Source organism: Neovison vison, chromosome 10 (genome assembly GCF_020171115.1).
Source record: "Neovison vison isolate M4711 chromosome 10, ASM_NN_V1, whole genome shotgun sequence".
Classification (NCBI taxonomy): domain Eukaryota; kingdom Metazoa; phylum Chordata; class Mammalia; order Carnivora; family Mustelidae; genus Neogale; species Neogale vison.
In genome coordinates, this window is record NC_058100.1 from 59,822,429 (window position 1) to 59,843,797 (window position 21,369).

The following is a 21,369-nucleotide window of genomic DNA, read 5'->3' on the forward strand; positions in this document are numbered from 1 at the left end:
AATCTCAGAGATAAAGAGGAATTATTTAGGTATAACAAATTTAGAAGTGAAAAGTATAGTATCTGAAAAGAAAAATTCTTAATGGGCTTCAAAACAGATCAGAAATAGTAAAAGCAAGGGTGAGTGAACCTGAGAATACATCCATAGAAATTATCCCACTGTGAGAGCAGCAGACAAAACTGGGAAAAATTGTGGTAGAGCCTTAGAGGCCTCTGGGACAATGTTAAGCAATTTCACAGATGTACAGAGTTCCTAAAAGGAGAGGAGAGACACATGGCACAGGGAAACAAACAGAAGAAGACAAAGGATAAAATATTCCCACATTTAATTTTTTAAAAGGTACAGATCCAAGATACTCTGAACCCAACCCAGATAACCCACATGTTTGCAAAGCCCCAAGATACCATACAGAAAAACTACAAAGAAAATCTTGAAAGCAGTCATAGAAAAGCAACATATTACATAAGAGGAAAACTTATGAATGGTAGCTGACTTTACATAAAAATATATGCCAAAAGTAATGCCAAAAGATATTTTTCAGATTGAAGGGAAATGATACCAGATGGAACCTCAGATCTACAGAGAGGAGAAGAAATTTTCTACGGAAAATGGCACATATGTAAAATGGAACAGTCGTGTGGCAAGGTTCTTGAATTTGTTATGAGAGCATACAATATTGACTGTGAATAGACCATAGTAGGTAAAGATTGGGTATTCTGATCTGTAGAGTATTGAAGTTCAAAACCTTCAGGGTGCATCAGAATTACCTGGAGGGGTGGATGAAACACAGATTGCCAGACCCCTTCCTCCCACCTAGTTTCTAATTCAGAAGGTCAGGGGTAGGGCCTGAGAATTTGCATTTTAACAAGATTCCAAGTGATACTGATGCTGCTGGTGTGGGGCTATACTTTGAGAACTAGTAGAAGGAGGGTTTTTTTTTTTTTCTTTAGAGAGAGAGAGTGAGCAGGGGGAGGGGCAGAGGGAGAAGGACGGAGAGAATCCCAAGCAGGCTCCACACCCAGCACAGAGTCGGACAGGGGTTTGAGATCATGACCTGAGCCAAAATCAAGGGTCAGTTGTTTAACCAACTGAGCCACCCAGGCAGGACCTACTTTTTAAAAAAAATGCTAAGAAGCATACCTAGAAAGCCAACAGAGAAGTTAATTTTGAAATTCTAATAAATAAATGAAAAGACAATAGGAAAGAAAGTACAGGGGAACAAACACTATGGCATAAATAGAAAATAAACAGCAAGAAGGTAGACTCAAGTGTGGTCCTATTTTCATTATATTAAATGACAGTGAACTAAGCACTATACTGGAAAAGCAGAGATTATCAGACTAGGTTTAAAAAAAAAAAAAGAAATGCCTGGGATGCATTGATAATTTAAAAGCAAATCGATAATTTAAAAGCAAAATTTAAAAGTGAAAAAGATAGGCATGCAGATATTGACCATAGAGAGCTGAACTGGCTATAATGTTAGACAAAATAGATTGCAAGATAAGGAATATTTGATAATGATAAAAAGGTCAATTCAGAAAAATGTAACAATCCTAATATACATTCATTAATAAGTCCTTCATAACAGAACTTTAAAATACTTAAAGCAAAAACTGAGACAACTAAAGGAGGCCATATACAAATCAGCAGTCATAGTTGTAGATTTTAACAACTCTACTAGTAACTAAGAGGAAAAGAAACCAATACAAATACAGAGAATCTGAGAAACACTGTCAATTTTGATGATCCAATTGATATATTTTTTTAAAGATTTTATTTATTTATTTGAGAGAGAGAGAGAGAGGAGGGACAAAGAGACCCTGAGATCTTGAGCTGTGCTGAAGGCAGAAGCTTAACCAACTGAGCCATCCAGGCACCCAGATCCGATTGATATTTTTGAACACTAATCCTCAGAACTATAGGATACATATTCCTTACACATACACATGATTTGTTTGTCAAAATAGACCATCTGGTGGCAATGTCAGTACATTTTAAGAGATTGAAATCATACATAGAATTTCTCTGAACACAGCAGAATTTAATTAGAAAGCAAAACAATAAAATCCTGAAGACACTCAAATATTTGGAAACTAAATGTTCTACTTCTGAATAACTCCTAAGTAAAAAGAGGAAGTTCAAGGGAAAATAGCAAATACTTCTAATATAAAAATAATAAAAATACAACATAAAAATTTGTGGGGTGTAGCTAAAGCAGTAGTTATTGGAAAACCTACAGTTTTAAATGCTCATATCAGAAAAAAGGCTTATATATTTTTAAAAACTGTAAATTTGCATTTTAAGAAACTAGAGCATAAATCCACAGCTAACATCATACCCACAAGGAGCTCTTAAGAGCTTTCCCTCTAAGATAAGGAATAAGACAGGGGTAACCATTCTCACCCGCATAGTACTAGAAGTCCCAGCCAGAGCAGTTGAGCAAGAAAAAGAAGTAAAGGCATCCAAATCAGAAAGGAGGAATTATCTCTGTTTACAAGTGAAATGATGGTATCTGGAGAAAACCCTAGAGACTCCACCCCAAAACTATTGCAAGGATATAAAATCAATATTCAAAAATCATTGCATTTCTATATATTTATGTTCAAAATACTTGAATAAGTGGGGCCTGGGTGGCTCAGTGGGTTTAGCCTCTGCCTTCGGCTCAGGTCATGATCTCAGGGTCCTGGGATCAAGCCCCACATCGGGCTTTCTACTTGGCAGGGAGTCTGCTTCCCCCTCTTTCTCTGCCTACTTGTGATCTCTCTCTCTGTGTCAAATAAATAAAATCTTAAAAAAAAAAAAAAAAAAAAAACCTTGACAGGACGCCTGGGTGGCTCAGTTGGTTAAGCAGCTGCCTTCGGCTCAGGTCATGATCCCAGCGTCCTGGGATCGAGTCCCACATTGGGCTCCTTGCTCCGCAGGGAGCCTGCTTCTCCCTCTGACTCTGCCTGCCACTCTGCCTGTGCTCGGTCTCGCTCTCTCTCTCTCTCTGACAAATAAATAAATAAAATTTAAAAAAAAAACAACACTAAAATACTTAGGATTAAATTTAACCAAGGAAGTGAAAAATCAATATGCTGAGAACTAAAAGACACTGATGAAAGAAACTGAAGATACAAAAAAGTGGAAAGAAATCTCATACTTATGGATTGGAATACTCAATATTATTAAACTGTCCATACTTCCCAAAGCCATCTATAGACTCAGTGCAGTCCCTGTGAAAATTCCAATGGCGGATGCCTGGGTGGCTCAGTCGGTTAACTGTCTGCCTTCAGCTCAGACATTGATCCTGGGTTCCTGGAATGGAGTCCCAAGTCAGGCTTTCTGCTCAGCAGGGAGTCTGTTTCTTCTTCTCCCTTATCCACTCCCACTGCTTGTGCTCTCTCTCTTTCTCTCTCTCTCTCTCTCTCTGGCAAATAAATAAATAAAATCTTTAAAAAAATGAGTCAGTTCTGCCAGGATTGATCTGTTGAGGCAGACAGTCTAAATCACAGCATTTTTTAATTGAAATTGATATGCTTATTCTAATGTTTATATGGAAATGGAAAGGTTAACCTAACCCAGAAGTGGATCCACACATATGTACAATTGACTTCCTGAAGGCATCAAAGCATCTCAGTGGAAAGGAAGGGCATTCCAGCAATGCTGGAGCAATTAGCTATCTGTATGAACTACACAAAAGGACGATACCTAAGATGAACCAAAGGGCTAAACATGAAAGCTAAAATTATAAGGCTTCTATAAGTAAATACAGGAAAGTATCAGTGTGATTTGTAGGAGGCAGATATTTCTTGGCTCTGACAAAGAAAATAGGGGCGCCTCGGTGGCTCAGTGGGTTAAAGCCTCTGCTTTCGGCTCAGGTCACGATCCCAGCGTCCTGGGATCGAGCCCCGCACTGGGCTCTCTGCTTAGCAGGAAGCCTGCTTCCCCCCCACCCCGCACTGCCTGCCTCTCTGCCTACTTGTGATTGCTCTGTCAAATAAATAAATAAAATCTTTAAAAAAAGAAAATAACAAATTATTTTTAGGTATAACTTAAAAACTTTTGCTCACTGAAAACTACCATTAAAATAAATACGCAGGCGACATATTGGGAATAAATATTTCCAAAATGTATATCTGAAAAATGACCTATATCTAGAAAATATAAAGAACTCTATAAGTTAATAATAAAAAGTCTGGTTCAAATAACGAGACAAAACACTTGAATAGACACTTGCAAATAAGCACATAAGAAAATATTCAACATCATCAGTCATCGGAAAAATGTAAATTGAAAGCGCGATGAAGTACCACTACACACACCCCAGAATGGCTAACGCTGAAACAACTAGTAACACCAAATGTTGTCAAGGGTGTGGAGCTACATTAATTTCTGGGCTTTTTTGGTGGCATTGTGAAATGGTCTACCACTTTGGAGAAAGGTGTAGCGTGTGTTACAAAATTAAACCTATGCCTGCTCTTTGATCCAGCTGTTTTCCTCCAAGGCATTTACTTAAGAGAAGTGAAAACAGCTGTCCACAGAAGGATGGCTACATACTAGAATGTTCACAGCACCTTTGTTCATAATTTTAAAGCCCAAACCTGGAATCGACAACAGGGAAATGGATAGACATATGATAATATTTTTTAAAATTTTTATTTATTTATTTGACAGAGATCACAAGTAGGCAGAGAAGCAGGTAGAGAGAGAGAGATAGAAGCAGGCTCCCTGCTGAGCAGAGAGCCTGATGCGGGGCTCGATCCCAGGACCCCGAGATCATGACCTGAGCTGAAGGCAGAGGCCCAACCCACTGAGCCACCCAGGCGCCCCAACATAATATTTTCTTATAATGGAATACAAATTGGCAATTAAGAGAAACTGCTGACTTGTAGATTCACTTCAGACAATATCCTGAGCAAAAGAAGCTGAAAGCTACAGAATGCATATTGTTAGGTTTTCATTTCTATGAAGTTGTAGAATGAGCAAAATTGATTCATGGCAGAAAAATACCAGAGGAGTAGTTGCTGCTGAAGAAGGGATTGATTAGGAAGGAGGAACTTTCTGGAATGATAGGAATACTCCATGACTTGATAAAGGTTTGTTTTACATGGATATTTACCATAACTTACAGAATTTACCATAACTTTACATAACTTACAGAACTATACACTTACATATGTTTCATTGTATGTAAATTTTACCTAGAAAGAAAAGTGCCATAAACAAACAAGATTCCACTTTCCTTACTGCAGAAATTTTTTTAGTAAATAAGTAGTGGTAGGGCGCCTGGGTGGCTCAGTGGGTTAAGCCGCGGCCTTCGGCTCAGGTCATGATCTCGGGGTCCTGCGATCGAGTCCCCCATCGGGCTCTCTGCTCAGCGGGGAGCCTGCTTCCTCCTCTCTCTCTCTTCCTACTTGTGATCTCTCTCTCTGTCGAATAAATAAATAAAATCTTAAAAAAAAAAAAGTAAATAAGTAGTGGTAGACCAAATTTTCCTCAAAAACAATAACAAAATGAATTTTTTAAAAAAGATTTTATTTATTTGGGGCACCTGGGTGGCTCAGTGGGTTAAGCCGCTGCCTTCGGCTCAGGTCATGATCTCAGGGTCCTGGGATCGAGTCCCACATTGGGCTCTCTGCTCAGCGGGGAGCCTGCTTCCTCCTCTCTCTCTCTCTGCCTGTCTCTCTGCCTATTTGTGATCTCTCTCTGTCAAATAAATAAAAAAAAATCTTAAAAAAAAAAAAGATTTTATTTATTTGACAGAGAGAGACACCGCGAGAGAGGGAGCACAAGCAGGGGGAGTGGGAGAGGGAGAAGCAGGCTTCCTGCCCAGCAGACAGCCCGATGCAGGACTTGATCCCAGGATCGGGGATCATGACCTGAGCCAAAGGCAAATGCTTAACAACTGAGCCACACAGGCACCCCAACAAAATGAATTTTAAAAGCATATTGGGGGTTTTGCAGTAAGAGCAGAGCAGGCAGGTGGAAAGTGTCTGGGCTTTGTGAATGGCTCATAATACGGAGTGAAAAGCTGAGGAGTTCTGACAAACACCAAAGTGCTCAATGTGATGGGAAGTCTGAGTAGTGGAGGAGTCTCTGGGAAATGTCTAGGTAACACAGTGGAGCACACCGGACAGGAAATTGTTCATTAGATGTCCATTACTCCGAATGTCTCTAGAACTAAAACTGTGAGGTCAGGAACTCAGGGTATAAAAAAGATTTTGAAATCATTTGTTTTTTAGGAAATTGTGAGAATCTGAAGTGTCCCAAAGGTAATGTAGTTTGTCTAAGTTGAAGGGATAAAGGGAAAGAGACCATCACAAAGACAGGAAAGATATGATTTATAGAAATAAATAGTTAAGATTTGACAGTTTTGGGGTGCCTGGGTAGCTCAGTCGTTAAGCATCTACCTTCGACTAAGGTCATGATCTCAGGGTCTTGGGATCAAGCCCCGCATGGGGCTCTCTGCTCGGCGGGGAGTCTGCTTCTTCCTCTCCCACTTCCCGTGCTTGTGTTCCCTTTCTTGCTATGTCTCTCTCTGTCAAATAAATAAATCAAATCTTTAAAACAAATAAAAAATAAAAAATAAATAAAAGAGAAGTTTTGACAGTTTCTTGTTAACCCAGACTCTGAGTGGTAGCCCATACCTGAGGCTCTGACCCATAATCTTTAAAGCTGTCCTTTGATGTCTGTAATAAAATTACTTTCTAGACTTTCGGGGTGCAATTAGGTGTACTCACCACATTACCAGCAAACCTTCTGCTGTGCTTAAAGAACTGCATCTCGGGGCCCCTGGATGGCTCATTTGGTTGAGCATCTGCCTTTGGCTCAAGTCATGATCTCAGGGCGCTGGGATCAAGCCCAGCATTGGTCTCCCTGCTCAGTGGGGAGTCTGCTTCTCCTTCTGGCCCTCCCCCCACTCATGCATGCACTTGCTCTCTCTCTTTTGAAGATTTTATTTGATAGAGAGAAATGAAGGACAGAGGGAGAAGCAGAGTCCCTGCTGAGTAGGGAGCCCAATGCAAGGCTCCATCTTGGGACTCCAAAATCATGACCTGAGCCGAAGGCAGATCCTTAACCAACTGACACCCAGGCATCCCTCTCTTAAATAAATAAATAAAATATTTGAAAAAAAAAAAAAAGAAGAGGAAGAAGAACTGCATCTTTTTCTTGCACTGTGCATTTGGCCTTATAAACATCCAAAGGAACAGAGTGGCCATGTAATTTATCACCCAAGTGGGTGTACTTCTGAATGTAAGAGGAGGTACTGTTAATAACTGAACTGGGATAACAGGTGTAAATGAACATTGTCCTGGGTTAACCAGCTAATGGGGTCACTCTCCTTAAAGGATGTATTGGAAATTTTTTTCTTATTATTAAATGATCTCAGAAGCCATAGGATAATGCTGGTAATCACAATAACATGTTTTTTCTTATTTTCCTGAACTTGGCATTCTGACCTAGAATCTACTTTTTCCTGAGTGATCATGTATACTAACATAGGTTGCTGCTCTTGTTTTTGGTGATTTTTTAGCTTTGCATTGTCAGTACAGTGATCCCATATGAAAATGACTGTCAAAGGGCCCCCTGGGTGGCTCAGTGGGTGCCACTCTTGGTTTCAGCTCAGGCCATGATCTCATGGTGGTGGGATCAAGCCCCACGTTGGGCTGTGTACTCAATGCAGAGTCTGCTTGAGATTCTCTCTCGCTCGGGTGTGTGTGCTCTTTCTCTAAAATAAATAAATCTTTAAAAAAAGAGAGAGAGAAAAAAAAAAGAGAGAGAGAGAAAGAAATTACTGTTAAGGAGAGCGCTGCATTAGAGACAAAGAAGTTTAAACCAAAATATATTTTAGTTTTTCAGCCACTTAAGTAAAACTGAATAGAAGCTAGTCATCACTTGAACAAATAGATATTCCTGTTATAGTAGCGGAACCTGACTTGCACTTCAGATATAGATCTGTGGAAGAGGGGCGTAAATGTCCTCTGCAGAGGCATCGAGTGGCTCAGTCAGTCAAGCATCTGCCTTGGCCTCAAGTCATGATCCTGCAGTCCTGGGATCAAGCCCCACATCAGGCTGCTTGCTGAGCAGGGACCCTGCTTCTCCCTCTGCTCCTCTCCTTGCTTGGGCACTTGCACTCACACATAGTCTCTCTCTCTCTCTGACAGATAAATAATAAAATCTTAAAAAGAAAAAGTTACTGAGACTTGTTTTATAGCCTAGCAGATGGTCTGTCTTACAGAATGTCCCATGTGTGTTTCAGAGGATTGTTTCAGTGTTGGATCCAGTGTTCCATATATGTGAGTTAGACATATGGTTGAGAGTATTGTTTATACCTTCTGTACTGCCCTCTGACCTTCCTTGTTTCTGATGAGATTGTCTCTGATGAGATGTACCTGTTAATATTGTTGCTGTTCTGTATGTGATGTCATTTTTCTCTTGATGCTTTCAGTATTCTCTCTGTCCTTAGACTTTGGAAATTTCACTATGATGTTTTAGCTGTGATGCTCTTTGTATTTCTTTGAGCTCTTTGAATGTTCAGTGAGCTTCTTGGCTTGGTAGATTAATTTTTATTTTTTTATTTTTATTTTTTAAAGATTATTTATTTATTTATTTGGCAGAGATCACAAGTAGGCAGAGGCAGGCAGAGAGAGAGAGGAGGAAGTAGGCTCCCCATTGAGCAGAGAGCCCAATGTGGGGCTCGATCCCAGGACTCTGGGATCACGACCTGAGCTGAAGGCCTTTGCCTTTGCCACCGAGGCACCCCAGTAGATTAATTTTTTAATCGAATATGGGAAATTTTTTGCCATTGACTCTTCAGATATTTTTTCTGCTTTCTGTCTTTTGGGACTTTCATTACAAGTATGTTGGAAGCTTGATATCTTTCTGTAGGTGTCTGAGCTCTGTTCTTTTTCTTCCAATCTTTTTTCTCTCTGTTCTTTGGATTGAATAATTTCTCTTGGTCTCTGATTAATAGATCATAATCCAGACTTCTACAATACATTATTTGAAACCAAATTCAGTGATTCTTCTAGTATCTCAAATTTCCTCTTTATATCTAGAGTTCTCATCTGATTCTTTTCTAGGTTCTATTTGTCGAGATATCCTATCAAGTATTGTCATCTTTCTTTTAATTCTCTGAACATATTTATAGTATCTACTTTTTTTATATAGTATCTACTTTTTTTTTTTTTAAGATTTTATTTATTTATTTATTTGACAAAGAGAGAGATCACAAGTAGGCAGAGAGGCAGACAGAGAGAAAGGAGGAAGCAGGCTCCCTGCCAAGTGGAGAGCCCAATGCGGAACTTGATTCCAAGACCCTGAGATCATGGCCTGAGCCAAAGGCAGAGGCTTAACCCATTGAGCCACCCAGGCACCCTAGTATCTACTTTTGAAGTCTTTGCTAAATCTATCATTTCTCTCAATTTCTACCTAATACCCCTTTTATCCTGATTAAGAGTCCTGCTTTTTTTTTTTTTTTTTAAAGATTTTATTTATTTATTTGAGAGAGAGACAGTGAGAGAGAACATGAGCGAGGAGAAGGTCAGAAAGAGAAGCAGACTCCCCATGGAGCTGGGAGCCCGATGCGGGACTCGATCCCAGGACTCCGGGATCATGACCCGAGCCGAAGGCAGTCGTCCAACCAACTGAGCCACCCAGGCGTCCCAAGAGTCCTGCTTTTTTATTTCATTACATGTCTAATAATTTTTGGTAGGAAACGACATTTTAGGGACACCTGCATGATTCAGTTGGTTAAGCAGCTGCCTTTGGCTCACATCATGATCCCAGGGTCCTGGGATCAAGCCCCACATCAGGCTCCCTGCTCAGTGTAGAGCCTGCTTCTCCCTCTTCCTCTGCCTGATGCTCTTCTACTTGTGCTCTCTCTCTCTATCCCTCTGTCAAATAAAAAAAATCTTTATTTTTTTTTAAAGATTTATTTATTTGACAGATTACAAGGCAGAGAGAGAGAGGAAGGGAAGCAGGCTCCCCGCTGAGCAGAGAGCCCGATAAAAATAAAATCTTTAAAAAGAAAAACTTGACATTTTGTTTTTTATTTTATTTTATTTTTTTAAAGATTTTATTTATTTATTTGACAGAGAGAGATCACAAGTAGGCAGAGAGGCAGGCAGAGAGAGAGAGGAGGAAGCAGGCTCCCTGCTGAGCAGAGAGCCCGATGCGGGACTTGATCCCAGGACCCTGAGATCATGACCCGAGCCAAAGGCAGCGGCCCAACCCACTTAGCCACCCAGGCGCCCAAAACTTGACATTTTAGATAATGATCATAGTAACACTGCCTTCTAATTTTTTGATAGTTGTGTTTGCTTTCATAACTTGTCTTGTGTAACTGCTGATATTCTCTGGTCAGGTTTTTTATTCTTATATTTTTAAGCTTGGCTTCCTAGGAGTTGCATCTGTGTCCATAGAACTTAGTGACCAACCAGTGACTTGGGCAGAGGTTGTACACAAGCATCTTAATAAAAAAGGCCTCAGATCAATCCATATATGTGTTGGGATACAAAGTTGCTGTCAGTTTTCAAGTGAACCTTAGCTTTTACTTTTTACCAGGCTTGCTTACATCTTCTCTACCCATTCAATTGTTTTCCAGTGAGCTAGGGATTTAAGGAGAGCTTTTGGCCTTTTATGGCTCTTTAGTTTCTAGGATCTGCCTGTTCTGTCACTCACCTCAGCCAGAACTATACCTTGGGCTTACAGAACTGTGAGCTTCTCTTACTCTCTCCTGGTCAAGTTTACCACTTTACAGGTATTACCCATTGGTCTGCATTGAGTTTGCCCCCTCTGGCAGTCACAGCCATTCACTAGTAAAATGATTCCTACCAACCAAGGGAGTGGTGATGGTGAGGATGTGAAAAGCCACAGGCAGAAAGGCCACTGACTTTCCCCTGTCCTTACCTGAAGCTTTAGCAACTTTTTAACAATAAGCATTTCTTTTTTTTTCTTTCAAGATTTATTTGTTTCTTTGAGAGACAGCATGAGGGGAGGGCAGAGGGAGAGGGAGAGAAGCAGACTCTGTGCTGAGCATGGAGCCTGACACAGCAGGACTTGATCCCATAACCCCGAGACCATGACCTGAGCCAAATTCAAGAGTTGGATACCCAACCAACTAAGCCACCCTGACGCCCTAACAGTAAATGTTACATAATTGGGGTTTTTTTTTTCCACTTTATTTTTCCAGTGTTCCAAAATTCATTGTTAATGCACCACCCCCAGTACTCCATGCAGTATGTGCCCTCCGTAATACCCACCACCAGGCTCACCCAACCCCCAACCCCCTCCCCTCCAAAACCCTCAGTTTCCATAATTGTTTTTTGCATTTGGTCCATTTCCAGAACCCTGCAGTGGTTGTCTTCGACAGTCACAGCCGAGGTGCAGTACACCACCTCTGCTAGTATGAGAACAGTGGGAGCACTCCTGAAATTCAAGGTCCCAGATGCCAACCTTGCAGGCAGGCCTTTCTGAGGATCCCAGTCTGAGGCCTGGTGTATTAATCTTTTCTGAACATCATCCTGGTCTTTTTCGGTAGCTGAACTGTTCCTAGTGTTTCACTTGAGTATAATAATCAAAGTTCTTCTGTTGACTTTTTTTTTCCTTCAATTTCAGGTTTAAAGCAATGATTTAAAAGTATTTTCCCCTTATGTACCTATGTGGCTTTAAATCTTTAAAAATAAAATTTCCCCTGATATATGATTTCATTCATACATCATATTAGCGATCATCATTTTTTAAAATTCGTTTTTATTTATTTAAGATTTTATTTATTTATTTGAGAGAGAGTGAGCACGGGAGAAAGCATGAATGGGGGACAGGCCAGAGGGAGAGGGAGGAACAAATTTCCAGTTGGGCAAGGAGTTTGACATGGGGCTTGACCCCAAGACCCTGGGATCATGACCTGAGCTGAAGGCAGACACTTAACTGACTGAGCCACCCAGGCACCCGATCATCATTTTTTTTTTAAGATTTTATTTATTTATTTGATAGCACAAGCAGGGGGAGCTGCGGCAGGCAGAGGGAAAGGGAGAAGCAGACTCCCCTCTGAGCAGGGAGCCCAACTCAGGACTCTATCCTAGGACCCTGGGGTCATGACCTGAGCCAAAGGCAGATTCTTTTCTTTTCTTTTCTTTTCTTTTTTTAAGATTTTTATTTATTTATTTTGAGAGAGAGAGAGACAGAGTGAGAGAGAGCATGAGAGGGGAGTTCAGAGGGAAAAGCAGACTCACCATGGAGCTGGGAGCCCGACGTGGGACTCAATCTCAGGACTCTGGGACCATGACCTGAGCCGGAGGCAGTTGCTTAACCAACTGAGTCACCCAGGCACCCTGTGACCATCATTTGTCGTTGTAGTTTGAAAATTTTGTAGTTTTTCTAAACCTAAAATGAAGTGCATGTGTTTTTTGAAATTAGAATAAACAATAATACTATACTTTCTACTTTTTTTTTTTTTTTTAAGATTTTATTTATTTGTCTGAGTGAGAGACAGCATGAGCAAGGAGAAGTTTAGAGGGAGACCCAGACTCCCCATAGAGCTGGGAGCCTGATGCAGGACTCGATCCCGGAACTCCAGGATCATAACCTGAGCTGAAGGCAGTCGCTTAACCAGCTGAGCCACCCAGGCGCCCTCTTTCTACATTTTAAATTACATGCTTGAAAAATAAATAAATAAATAAATAAATAAATAAATAAATAACATGCTTGGAGCAGTCTTATATTTGACAGTTTGTTGTGTCTTCAAATATCTTAATACCTTTTTGTTTCTTTTCCCAGCTCGATTACGTGGTGTTCACGATGGTCTCTTCACTGGACAAATAGATGCTGTGGATACTTTTAATGCTACTTACAGAGTAACTTTTGATAGGGCAGGGCTTGGAACCCATACCATCCCTGACTATGAAGTTCTTGTAAGTATTTAATAATACGCTTGTGTCTTCTGCCTATTAAATATGTTATTTGAGATGCCTGTCTGGCTCAGTTGGTAGAGCACATGACTCTTGATCTTGGGCTTGTGAGTTTGAGCTCCCCGCTGGGTGTGGAAATTACTTTGAAAAATTTAAAAATCTTTTTTTTTTTTTTTAAGATTTTATTTATTTGAGAGAGAGAGAGCACAAGCATGAGGAGCAATAGGCAGAGGGAGAAGCAGGGTCCCCACTGAACAGGAAGCCTGATGCAGGGCTTGATCCCAAGACCCTGGGATCATGACCTGAGCTGAAGGCAGACACTTAACTGACTGCAAACAAGCCAGATGCCTCAAAAATGTAAAAAACCTTAAAGCTGTGTTATATAGAATTTTCTATGGACTGTATTTTGTGATAGATTCAAGACTTCAGGTCATGGAGGAAGATCCTTAGGCGTTCACAGTCCTGCCTACTAGGCCCCTGGACCAGAACTCTACTCAAGTCTTCAACATTGTGTAGAAGTGAACATCCCTCCGCTGTACCTTACCCACACAGCATTTTAGTGTGACAGCCGATCCCTCCTCCTTCAATAACCTTGGAGAATAAGCTTCATGACACTTTTATTCCAAAGCTTTGTTGTTAAAGTTTGGTCGTCTCACAAAATGATTTTAAAAGTATGAAGTAACATCTTGTACGTTAGGATTTGTTCTGTTTCATCCTCAGAATTATACAGGATGGCTTTTAATTACCCTCACTTTTTTCATGATGAAACTTAAGGCATAGTACATTAAGTAATTTATTCGAGGCTCTAGAGCTGGTAGAGATAGGCTGAGACCAGAATCCGAATCTTTTGAATTCTTGAATCAGTCCTTTAAAAACTACTAGGCCATTATTTCCCAATCATGTTTGATTTAGCAAAGTCATAAGAGTTATGTACCTTTCTAATAAGTCAAAATAACTTTAAGAACCAAACAACTCTGCAGTGTAATGAAGTTTTTAAAAAGTTGAATAATTAACTTTTTTTTTAAGATTTTAAAGTAATCTCTACACCCAATGTAGGGGTTGAATTTACAACCCTAGATCAAGAGTTGCAAACTGTACTTACTGAGCTGGCCAAGAGCTTTAATAACAAACTTTTTATTTTTTAAAGATTTTTATTTATTTTTTCGACAGAGAGCACAAGCAGGGGGAGCAGCAAAGAGAGGGAGAAGCAGGCTGTTGAGCAAGGAGCCTGACGTGGGGCTCAATCCCAGAACCCTGGGATTATGAACTGAGCCGAAGGCAGATGCTTAACTGACTGAGCCACCCAGGTGCCCCAGTAATGAACTTTTTATAATAGAATTGTTTGCCATTAAGAATTATGGAAATAAAATTGTTCACTTGTCACCTCGCTTTTAAAATTTCTTTGTTATAAACTTGATTTTTAAAAATCAAGTTATGACCTTACAACTGAAAATCAAAATTTCTTGGGACACCTGGGTTGCTCAGGTCATGATCCCAGGGTCCCAGGATCAAGCCCTACATCAGGCTCCCTGCTCAGCAGGGAGTTTGCTTCTCCCTCTGCCACCACTCCCCCTGCTTGTCCTCTCTCTCTCTGCCAAATAAATATATAAAATACTTTTGAAAAGTCATAATTTCTTTTTCTTCTTAGTGCAAATATAGAAGAATCTTCTTTTTCTGATGCATACTTTTTAAAAATTAAGACTGTTTATTGTGAGGCTTTCCTCAAACATACTTTTTAGAGAGGAGAAATAGGAGAGAAAGAAAATTTGGACTACATCTGTAGAGCTAAGTACACCAACCTTAAGTATTTTTCCATAAAGGATGCAATCTTTCAACCACCCCTTTCAAAAAAGGAAAATTGCTTTTCCAGCTCATTAATGTAATTTGCTTTATGAGATCACCCAAGTATTTCTCCCCAGCCGGTAAGTAAGAGTGGATTGGGAGTACACTAGGTAATACTGAGCCAGCCTTTAGCACACAGGAAGCCCCAGTGGTCAGTTTTATATTTGTTTAATATTTCATTTCCTAACTGTTTCGATCCAGTGGTCCTTTTCTTTTCTTAATTCTTCTGTTTTGTGAGTTTAGCCTTTTGATAGCAAAGTAGTATTTTCATTCTCTGACTTATGTTTTAGGCCTTTGACCTTTGTAAGATCGTAGATTTTGTGGTGAATATCTCCAGGTGCAATGTCATGTTTATAAAGCTGAGATGGTCAGTAAAGTTCTTCAAGACCTGTGCACTTTTCTCTTTTCTCAAAGAGTAATGAGCCTCATGAGACGATGCCAATTGCTGCCTTTGGACAAAAACAGCGGCCTTCTCGATTCTTTATGACTCCACCACGATTACATTATACTCCTCCTCTCCAGTCACCAATTACGGTAAATAATACTTTTTAAATGTCATCAGTAATTTAAAGTATTATTATGAGTGTGAGTTATGTTTTTATGAAATACACATCTATTACAGCAACTTCAGGAGGTAGCTACATTATTTTAAGTTGTCAGTTATTATATAAGTAAATAGTTGCTTCAACTCTGGAAATATTTATAAGATTTTAATGTAATATTATAATTTGATTTATTTTTTATCTAAAAATAAAAATGCTTTCTTTTGAACAGTCAGTGGTTAAATGATTCCCTTTTATTCCCATAGGATAATGATCCTTTACTAGGACAGTCGCCTTGGAGAAGTAAGATTTCTGGCTCTGACACTGAAACGTTAGGTGGTTTTCCAGTAGAATTCCTTATCCAAGTGGTAAGAATTGCTCTGAGTATCTTGGCTTGTTTATGAAAAAAACTGAACAGCTTTTGTGTTAATTAAAATAGAAAATCTGGGGCGCCTGGGTGGCTCAGTGGGTTAAGGGCTCTGCCTTCGGCTCGGATCGTGGTCCCAGGGTCCTGGGATCGGGGCTCTCTGCTCAGCAGGGAGCCTGCTTCCTCCTCTCTCTCTGCCTGCCTCTCTGCCTGCTTATGATCTCTGTCTATCAAATAAATAAATAAAATCTTTAAAAAAAAAATAGAAAATCTTTCTATGACCAAATATTTTTACTTTTTCTTTTTCTTTTTTTTAACCATTGTGTTGGTTTTAAGAACACTGTTATTTCCAAACAGCATCTTTTTCTGCCCATGTGTCCTGTCCTCATGCTTTAATAAATACACACACACACAAATTGTTCTTTCCAGCAAAGCTTGAAAATAAAAGTCAGGGCACCTGCATGGCTCAGTTGGTTGAATGTCTGACTCTTGATTTCAGCTCATTTCATGATCTCAGGGTTCTGAGAACAAGCCCTACATCAGGCTCTGCGCTTAGTGAGGAGTCTGCTTGAGATTCTCTTTCCCTCTGCTCCTCCCATTCGTTCATGCTCTCTTTCTCTCTTTCTCTCTCTCTAACAAATTAATTAATTAATTAATTAACTAATAATACTATCAATAAAAATAAAGTAACCTTAAGGAAGTGAAAGTTGTAACACTCAAAAAAGACTTAGAGGCTTTTTTGTTGAGCTCTTCTTGGGTTTGGTTCTTATTTTGCTGTGTTAAGGACTCTAACGTTATAGCATATGCTTTGTCAAACCTGAGTGGTTGGCTGTTAATAACTTGTGTAAGTATAAAGGCCTTTATTAGGGACCTCAGTGCGTCCTGCAGTTATCAGTCAACTGAGCAGTTACAATGCATTGACTGGCTGACTAGTGGTAGACACTGAGAAATATAAGCATCACCTGAAACAAGTGTAGAATTATTATGTAGAACAATATTCCTGAATAGACTGGAATAGAATGAGAATAGAATGAGCTGTTCACTTTGAAAATTAGATTAAATCCGTCATTTACTTTGAATCATAGTCTAATAATGTTTGATTTCTTTTCCTTTTTTTTTTAGATTTTATTTATTTACTTATTTGAAAGAGAGAGAGAGAGAGATCACAAGTAGGCAGAACGGCAGGCAGAGGGGGAGGGAAAAGCAGGTTCCCTGCTGAGCAGGGAACCCGATTTGGGGCTCGATCCCAGGACCCTGAGATCCTGACCTGAGCCGAAGGCAGACCCTTAACCAACTGAGCCACCCAGGCGCCCTTCTTTTCCTTTTCTGAAAAGAAAAACTACATTTGCTTGGGGTAGAGCATAAATAAAAAGATTGGTAACATAATCCATTAAAATATTCAGTGTTAAAACACTTGCCATTGATGTTGTTTTAAGGAAACATGTTATGATTTAATTGCATATGTATAGCATTTTGTATTCCTTGATCATATGTTGTTGGTTATCCTTGCAGTGCTTTCTTTTGCCTTTTGGCTTCCAAAGGTAGATAAGATACTTTTATATGAAAAGTTAAAGGGTGGGGTGTGTGGGTGGCTCAGTGGGTTAAGCCTCTGCCTTTGGCTCAGGTCAGGATCTCAGGGTGGTGGGATCCAGCCGGCATCAGGCTCTCTGCTCAGCGGGGAGCCTATTTCCCCATCTCTCTCTGCAGGCTGCGCTGCCTATTTGTGATCTCTGTCTGTCAAGTAAATAAATTCTTAACAACAACCAAAAAAAGATTGAAATTATGAACAGAGCCAAGCCTTATCGTCTTCACAAAGAGGACATTTGTTTTTTAAAGAAATTCTTTAAGTAGTAGATGTAAAAACAAAGTTCATATGACCTATTTGGTTGTGTGTCTATGTGCACACACACGTGAGAGCGAGGGAGAGAGAAGAGAGGGAGAGAGGGAGAGACGCCAGCAGAGGGAGCCGGAAGCTGAGCACTACTGCAGTACCTCAGAAGTACTGGTGTTTTTCTTGATGCTAAAATACTTGGGTTCAGTGCTTTTTTAACATCAAAAGCTAGGTATGAAGAAGCCTAATTAAAATACTACTTTATGGGGTGCCTCGTGGCTCAGTGGGTTAAAGCCTCTGCCTTGGGCTCAGGTCATGATCCCAGAGTAGTGGGATCGAGCTCCGCAGCATTGGGCTCTCTGCTCAGCAGGGAGCCTGCTTCTTCCTCTCTCTCTCTCTGCCTGCCTCTCTGCCTACTTGTGATCTCTGTCTGTCAAATTAATAATTTTTAAAAAACACTATTAAAAAACAAAAAACACCCCACTACTTTATTTTAAGCCCTCGAAGAGATAAAAATAAAAGTTCATGTACCTGTCTTTTATAATATGTAAGGTTTTATGACACTCCAGTTGCTCTTGTTAACCCAGGCATGGGGCATATCTTTCTAACTAGGCCCTCTGCCTATATCAACTGAGGCCAATTTTTAGGTTTTTTTATTATTGAAAATTTAAGCACATAAAAGCAGACAGAATTGTTTGCTGCTCCTCTGTGTACCTATCATGGAGCTAGAACCGGTCTCAGCAACTCCTGACCAGTCCTGGTTCATCTATACTTCCACCTACTTGCTCCCTCTTGCATTATTTGGAAGCAAAGACCAGACACTGTATCATTTATATGTAAATATTTTGTTATGTATCTCTAAGAGATAAGGGCTTTTATTTCTTTTCCTTTTTTTTTTTTAGCATAACTAAGGGACACCTGGCTGGCTCAGTCAGGGGAGCATTCCACTAGATCTTAGGTTGTGAATTTAAGCTCCACATTGGGTGTAGAGATTACTTTAAAAAAAGGAAAAGACGGGGGCTGTACCTGGATGGCTCAGTGGGTTGAAGCCTCTGCCTTCAGCTCTGGTCATGATCTCAGGGTCCTGGGATCCAGCCCCGCATCTGACTCTCTGCTCAGCAGGGAGCCTGCTTCCCTTCCTCTCTCTGCCTGCCTCTCTGCCTACTTGTGATCTGTCAAATAAATAAAATCTTTTTTAAAAAAAAATCTTTTTTGGTTAGCCAGTCAGATTTTTATTTTAAAAAATGTCTGTGCTATATTTATTTATATTGAAACACTAAAATCTGCTAAAATATCTTATTGGAAGATTGGTAATTTGATGGTTGTTATACTTAAATACCTCTATTCCAAAACATCTCTTTTTCTTTGTCTGTAGACCAAACTGTCGAAAATTCTCATGATTAAAAAGGAACATATCAAAAAATTAAGGGAAATGAACACAGAAGCAGAAAAATTGGTAAGAATATTTCTTTTTTTTCTTTATTTGTCTACTTTTAAAATGGTGGGGACTTCTATATCTAAGGAATTAAAAATGCTTTTTTTTTTTTGAAGAAAACCTTGAGATAAAATGAGATAAATGTTATTTTAAAATCCTCGTTTGCTATCTTTATGTCCTGTTATACTGAACACATGCTAAGTAAATTAGCAGTGCAATGCAGTTCATTACCCCAGACCTCATTATGCCACTGACTGTCCGGCAGGATAGGATTAATGGGTGGGCTGGGTTTTTGACAGTTTGCATGAATGTAGAATCCCTAGCACTGGTGCCTTGTCTAAGGGAGTCATGTTAACAGAGGTTATTAAAAGTGATTCAGAATAAATAAATCAAGAAATATATAAGTTGGCATATTCAGGTTATCTTGAAAGTGCTTTATATCCTATTCTATTAATCTAGTCAGTCCAAAAATATGAAAGTCAATTTTAGTCATAGGAGAGAATTCTCAGTTTTCTCTTTTTTAATGTAGAAAATTCACTAAGAAATTTTTGGGGGGCACCTGGGTGGCTCAGTGGGCTAAGCCTCTGCCTTCTGCTCAGGTTGTGATCTTAGGGTCCTGGGATCTAGCCCCACATCCGGGCTCCCTGCTCAGCGGGGAGCCTGATTTCCCCTCTCTCTCTGCCTGCCTACTCTGCCTCCTTGTGATCTCTCTTTCTGTCATATAAATAAATAAAATATTTTTTTTAATGTGTTTAAAAAAAAAGAATTTTTTTGAATTGTACTGAAAGTCATAACTTGCTTATGGATTTATAGGATGGCAAATATTCATCCCAAGTACCGTCTCCAAGTGATTGCAAATGGTCACAGGGAGATTGCAGGATTTTAAAAATTTTCCATGTTGGGTGAAACACAGCTGAGATGGAACATGGCTGAGAGTCTACATGTTGGAACCCTAAAGAGGCTCCCGGCCCAGAGTTCCACATATGATGGAGTGCAGAAGTGAGGTACACTACTTAAAAGGAATTGATTCAGTGTCAGTTTCCTCATTCCCCGTTTTCATCCTAGTGACAGAACTGGGTAAATGTGACATTTACCCAATTTGAAAAGAAAGAAACAGACACTCCTCTAAAGAATTTGAATATGGGGGGCGCCTGGGTGGCTCAGTGTGTTAAGCTGCTGCCTTCGGCTCGGGTCATGATCTCGGGGTCCTGGGATCGAGTCCCGCATCGGCCTCTCTGCTCAGCGGGGAGCCTGCTTTCCTTCCTCTCTCTCTGCCTGCCTCTCTGCCTACTTGTGATCTCTCTCTGTCAAGTAAATAAATAAATAAATCTTTAAAAAAAAAAGGAATTTGAATATGGAATTTGGGGGAAATTTGAGGCTTCTGCTTTTAGTAATGGTAGACTAGGTAATTTGGGTTAACCTTTCTAATCCACGTAGTTGAAAACAACTTTTTCCTCTGGAATAAAATATAAAAATAACCTGCTTGTAGACACTAAAGCATTAACTAGGTCTTAAAGAATTATAGGGATAGAATCTGGGAAAAGAAGTAAACTCAGAAGGGGGAACCTGTCATTTAGCATTGCTTTTTTCTTCAGGGGTTTTCCACACTTCTAGAAAAGGTAACTGAGAAATTGAGTGGCATTCCTGAAATGTATATACAAGGGGAGAGAGGACAAAAATTAAGAGTCCAGAGACCATCAAGGGTTAGGGGAAGCTGGCAAACCTTCCATGCTCTGAGTTGGAACACCAAAAGGCAACGTTGGCCAGCTTCAAATTATCTCATCTCCAAAGTAGAACTGATGTGATTATAGAATTTGAGACCCACAAGAAGTAAGTATTCCTCTTAGTGGAATATAAAATTACACTAGGCCTCAAATTATTTCTTAACTTCTTACTATACAGTGTCTAGAAACTGATTTTTAAATTTCAGACACAAGAGGAGACAGGATAACCCTAATAAAACCAAAAGAAAGTATAGACAATTGGCAGATTCTAGATAATGGAATTTTTTAGACATAGATTTTAAGTGCTTAATTTGTTTAAAGAAATGAGACAAAATTGAGAATTTTATAAGAGAATTTGAAACCACAAAAAGGACCAAATGCAAGTTCTAGAAGTAAACTATAGCAATCAAAATTAATTCATTTGGGAGGTATAACCACAGCAGATTAGGAACAGTTGAAGAGAGAGCTAGTAATTGAAAATAGATCAGAAAATACACAGAATGAAGCATAGAGGGAAAATGGATGGAAAATACAGAAGAGAAACGAGGGACATAATGAGAGGTCCAGCATGTCTAATGGAATAAGAGAAGGAGAAAAGAGATAATGAGACAGAAGGAATATTTAAAGGGATAGTGACTGAAAACATTCCAAAACTGTCAAAAAGTAACAGACCACAGATTCAAGAAGCCCTGTGAATCTCAGTGGGATAAATAAAAAGATGAGGACTCTAAGGCA

The 21,369-nt window shown here is 39.6% G+C and overlaps 1 protein-coding gene across 1 annotated transcript in view; it reads left to right on the top strand.

Annotated features, from left to right (window-relative positions):
• Positions 1–21,369, top strand: part of LIN9 (lin-9 DREAM MuvB core complex component) — a 69,315-nt gene that overhangs the window by 34,686 nt on the left and 13,260 nt on the right. The window contains exons 8-11 of the mRNA XM_044267397.1: positions 12,763–12,896; positions 15,150–15,269; positions 15,544–15,645; positions 18,851–18,931. Coding sequence (XP_044123332.1) covers positions 12,763–12,896; positions 15,150–15,269; positions 15,544–15,645; positions 18,851–18,931 — 437 coding nt within the window. The remainder of the gene's footprint in view (positions 1–12,762; positions 12,897–15,149; positions 15,270–15,543; positions 15,646–18,850; positions 18,932–21,369) is intronic.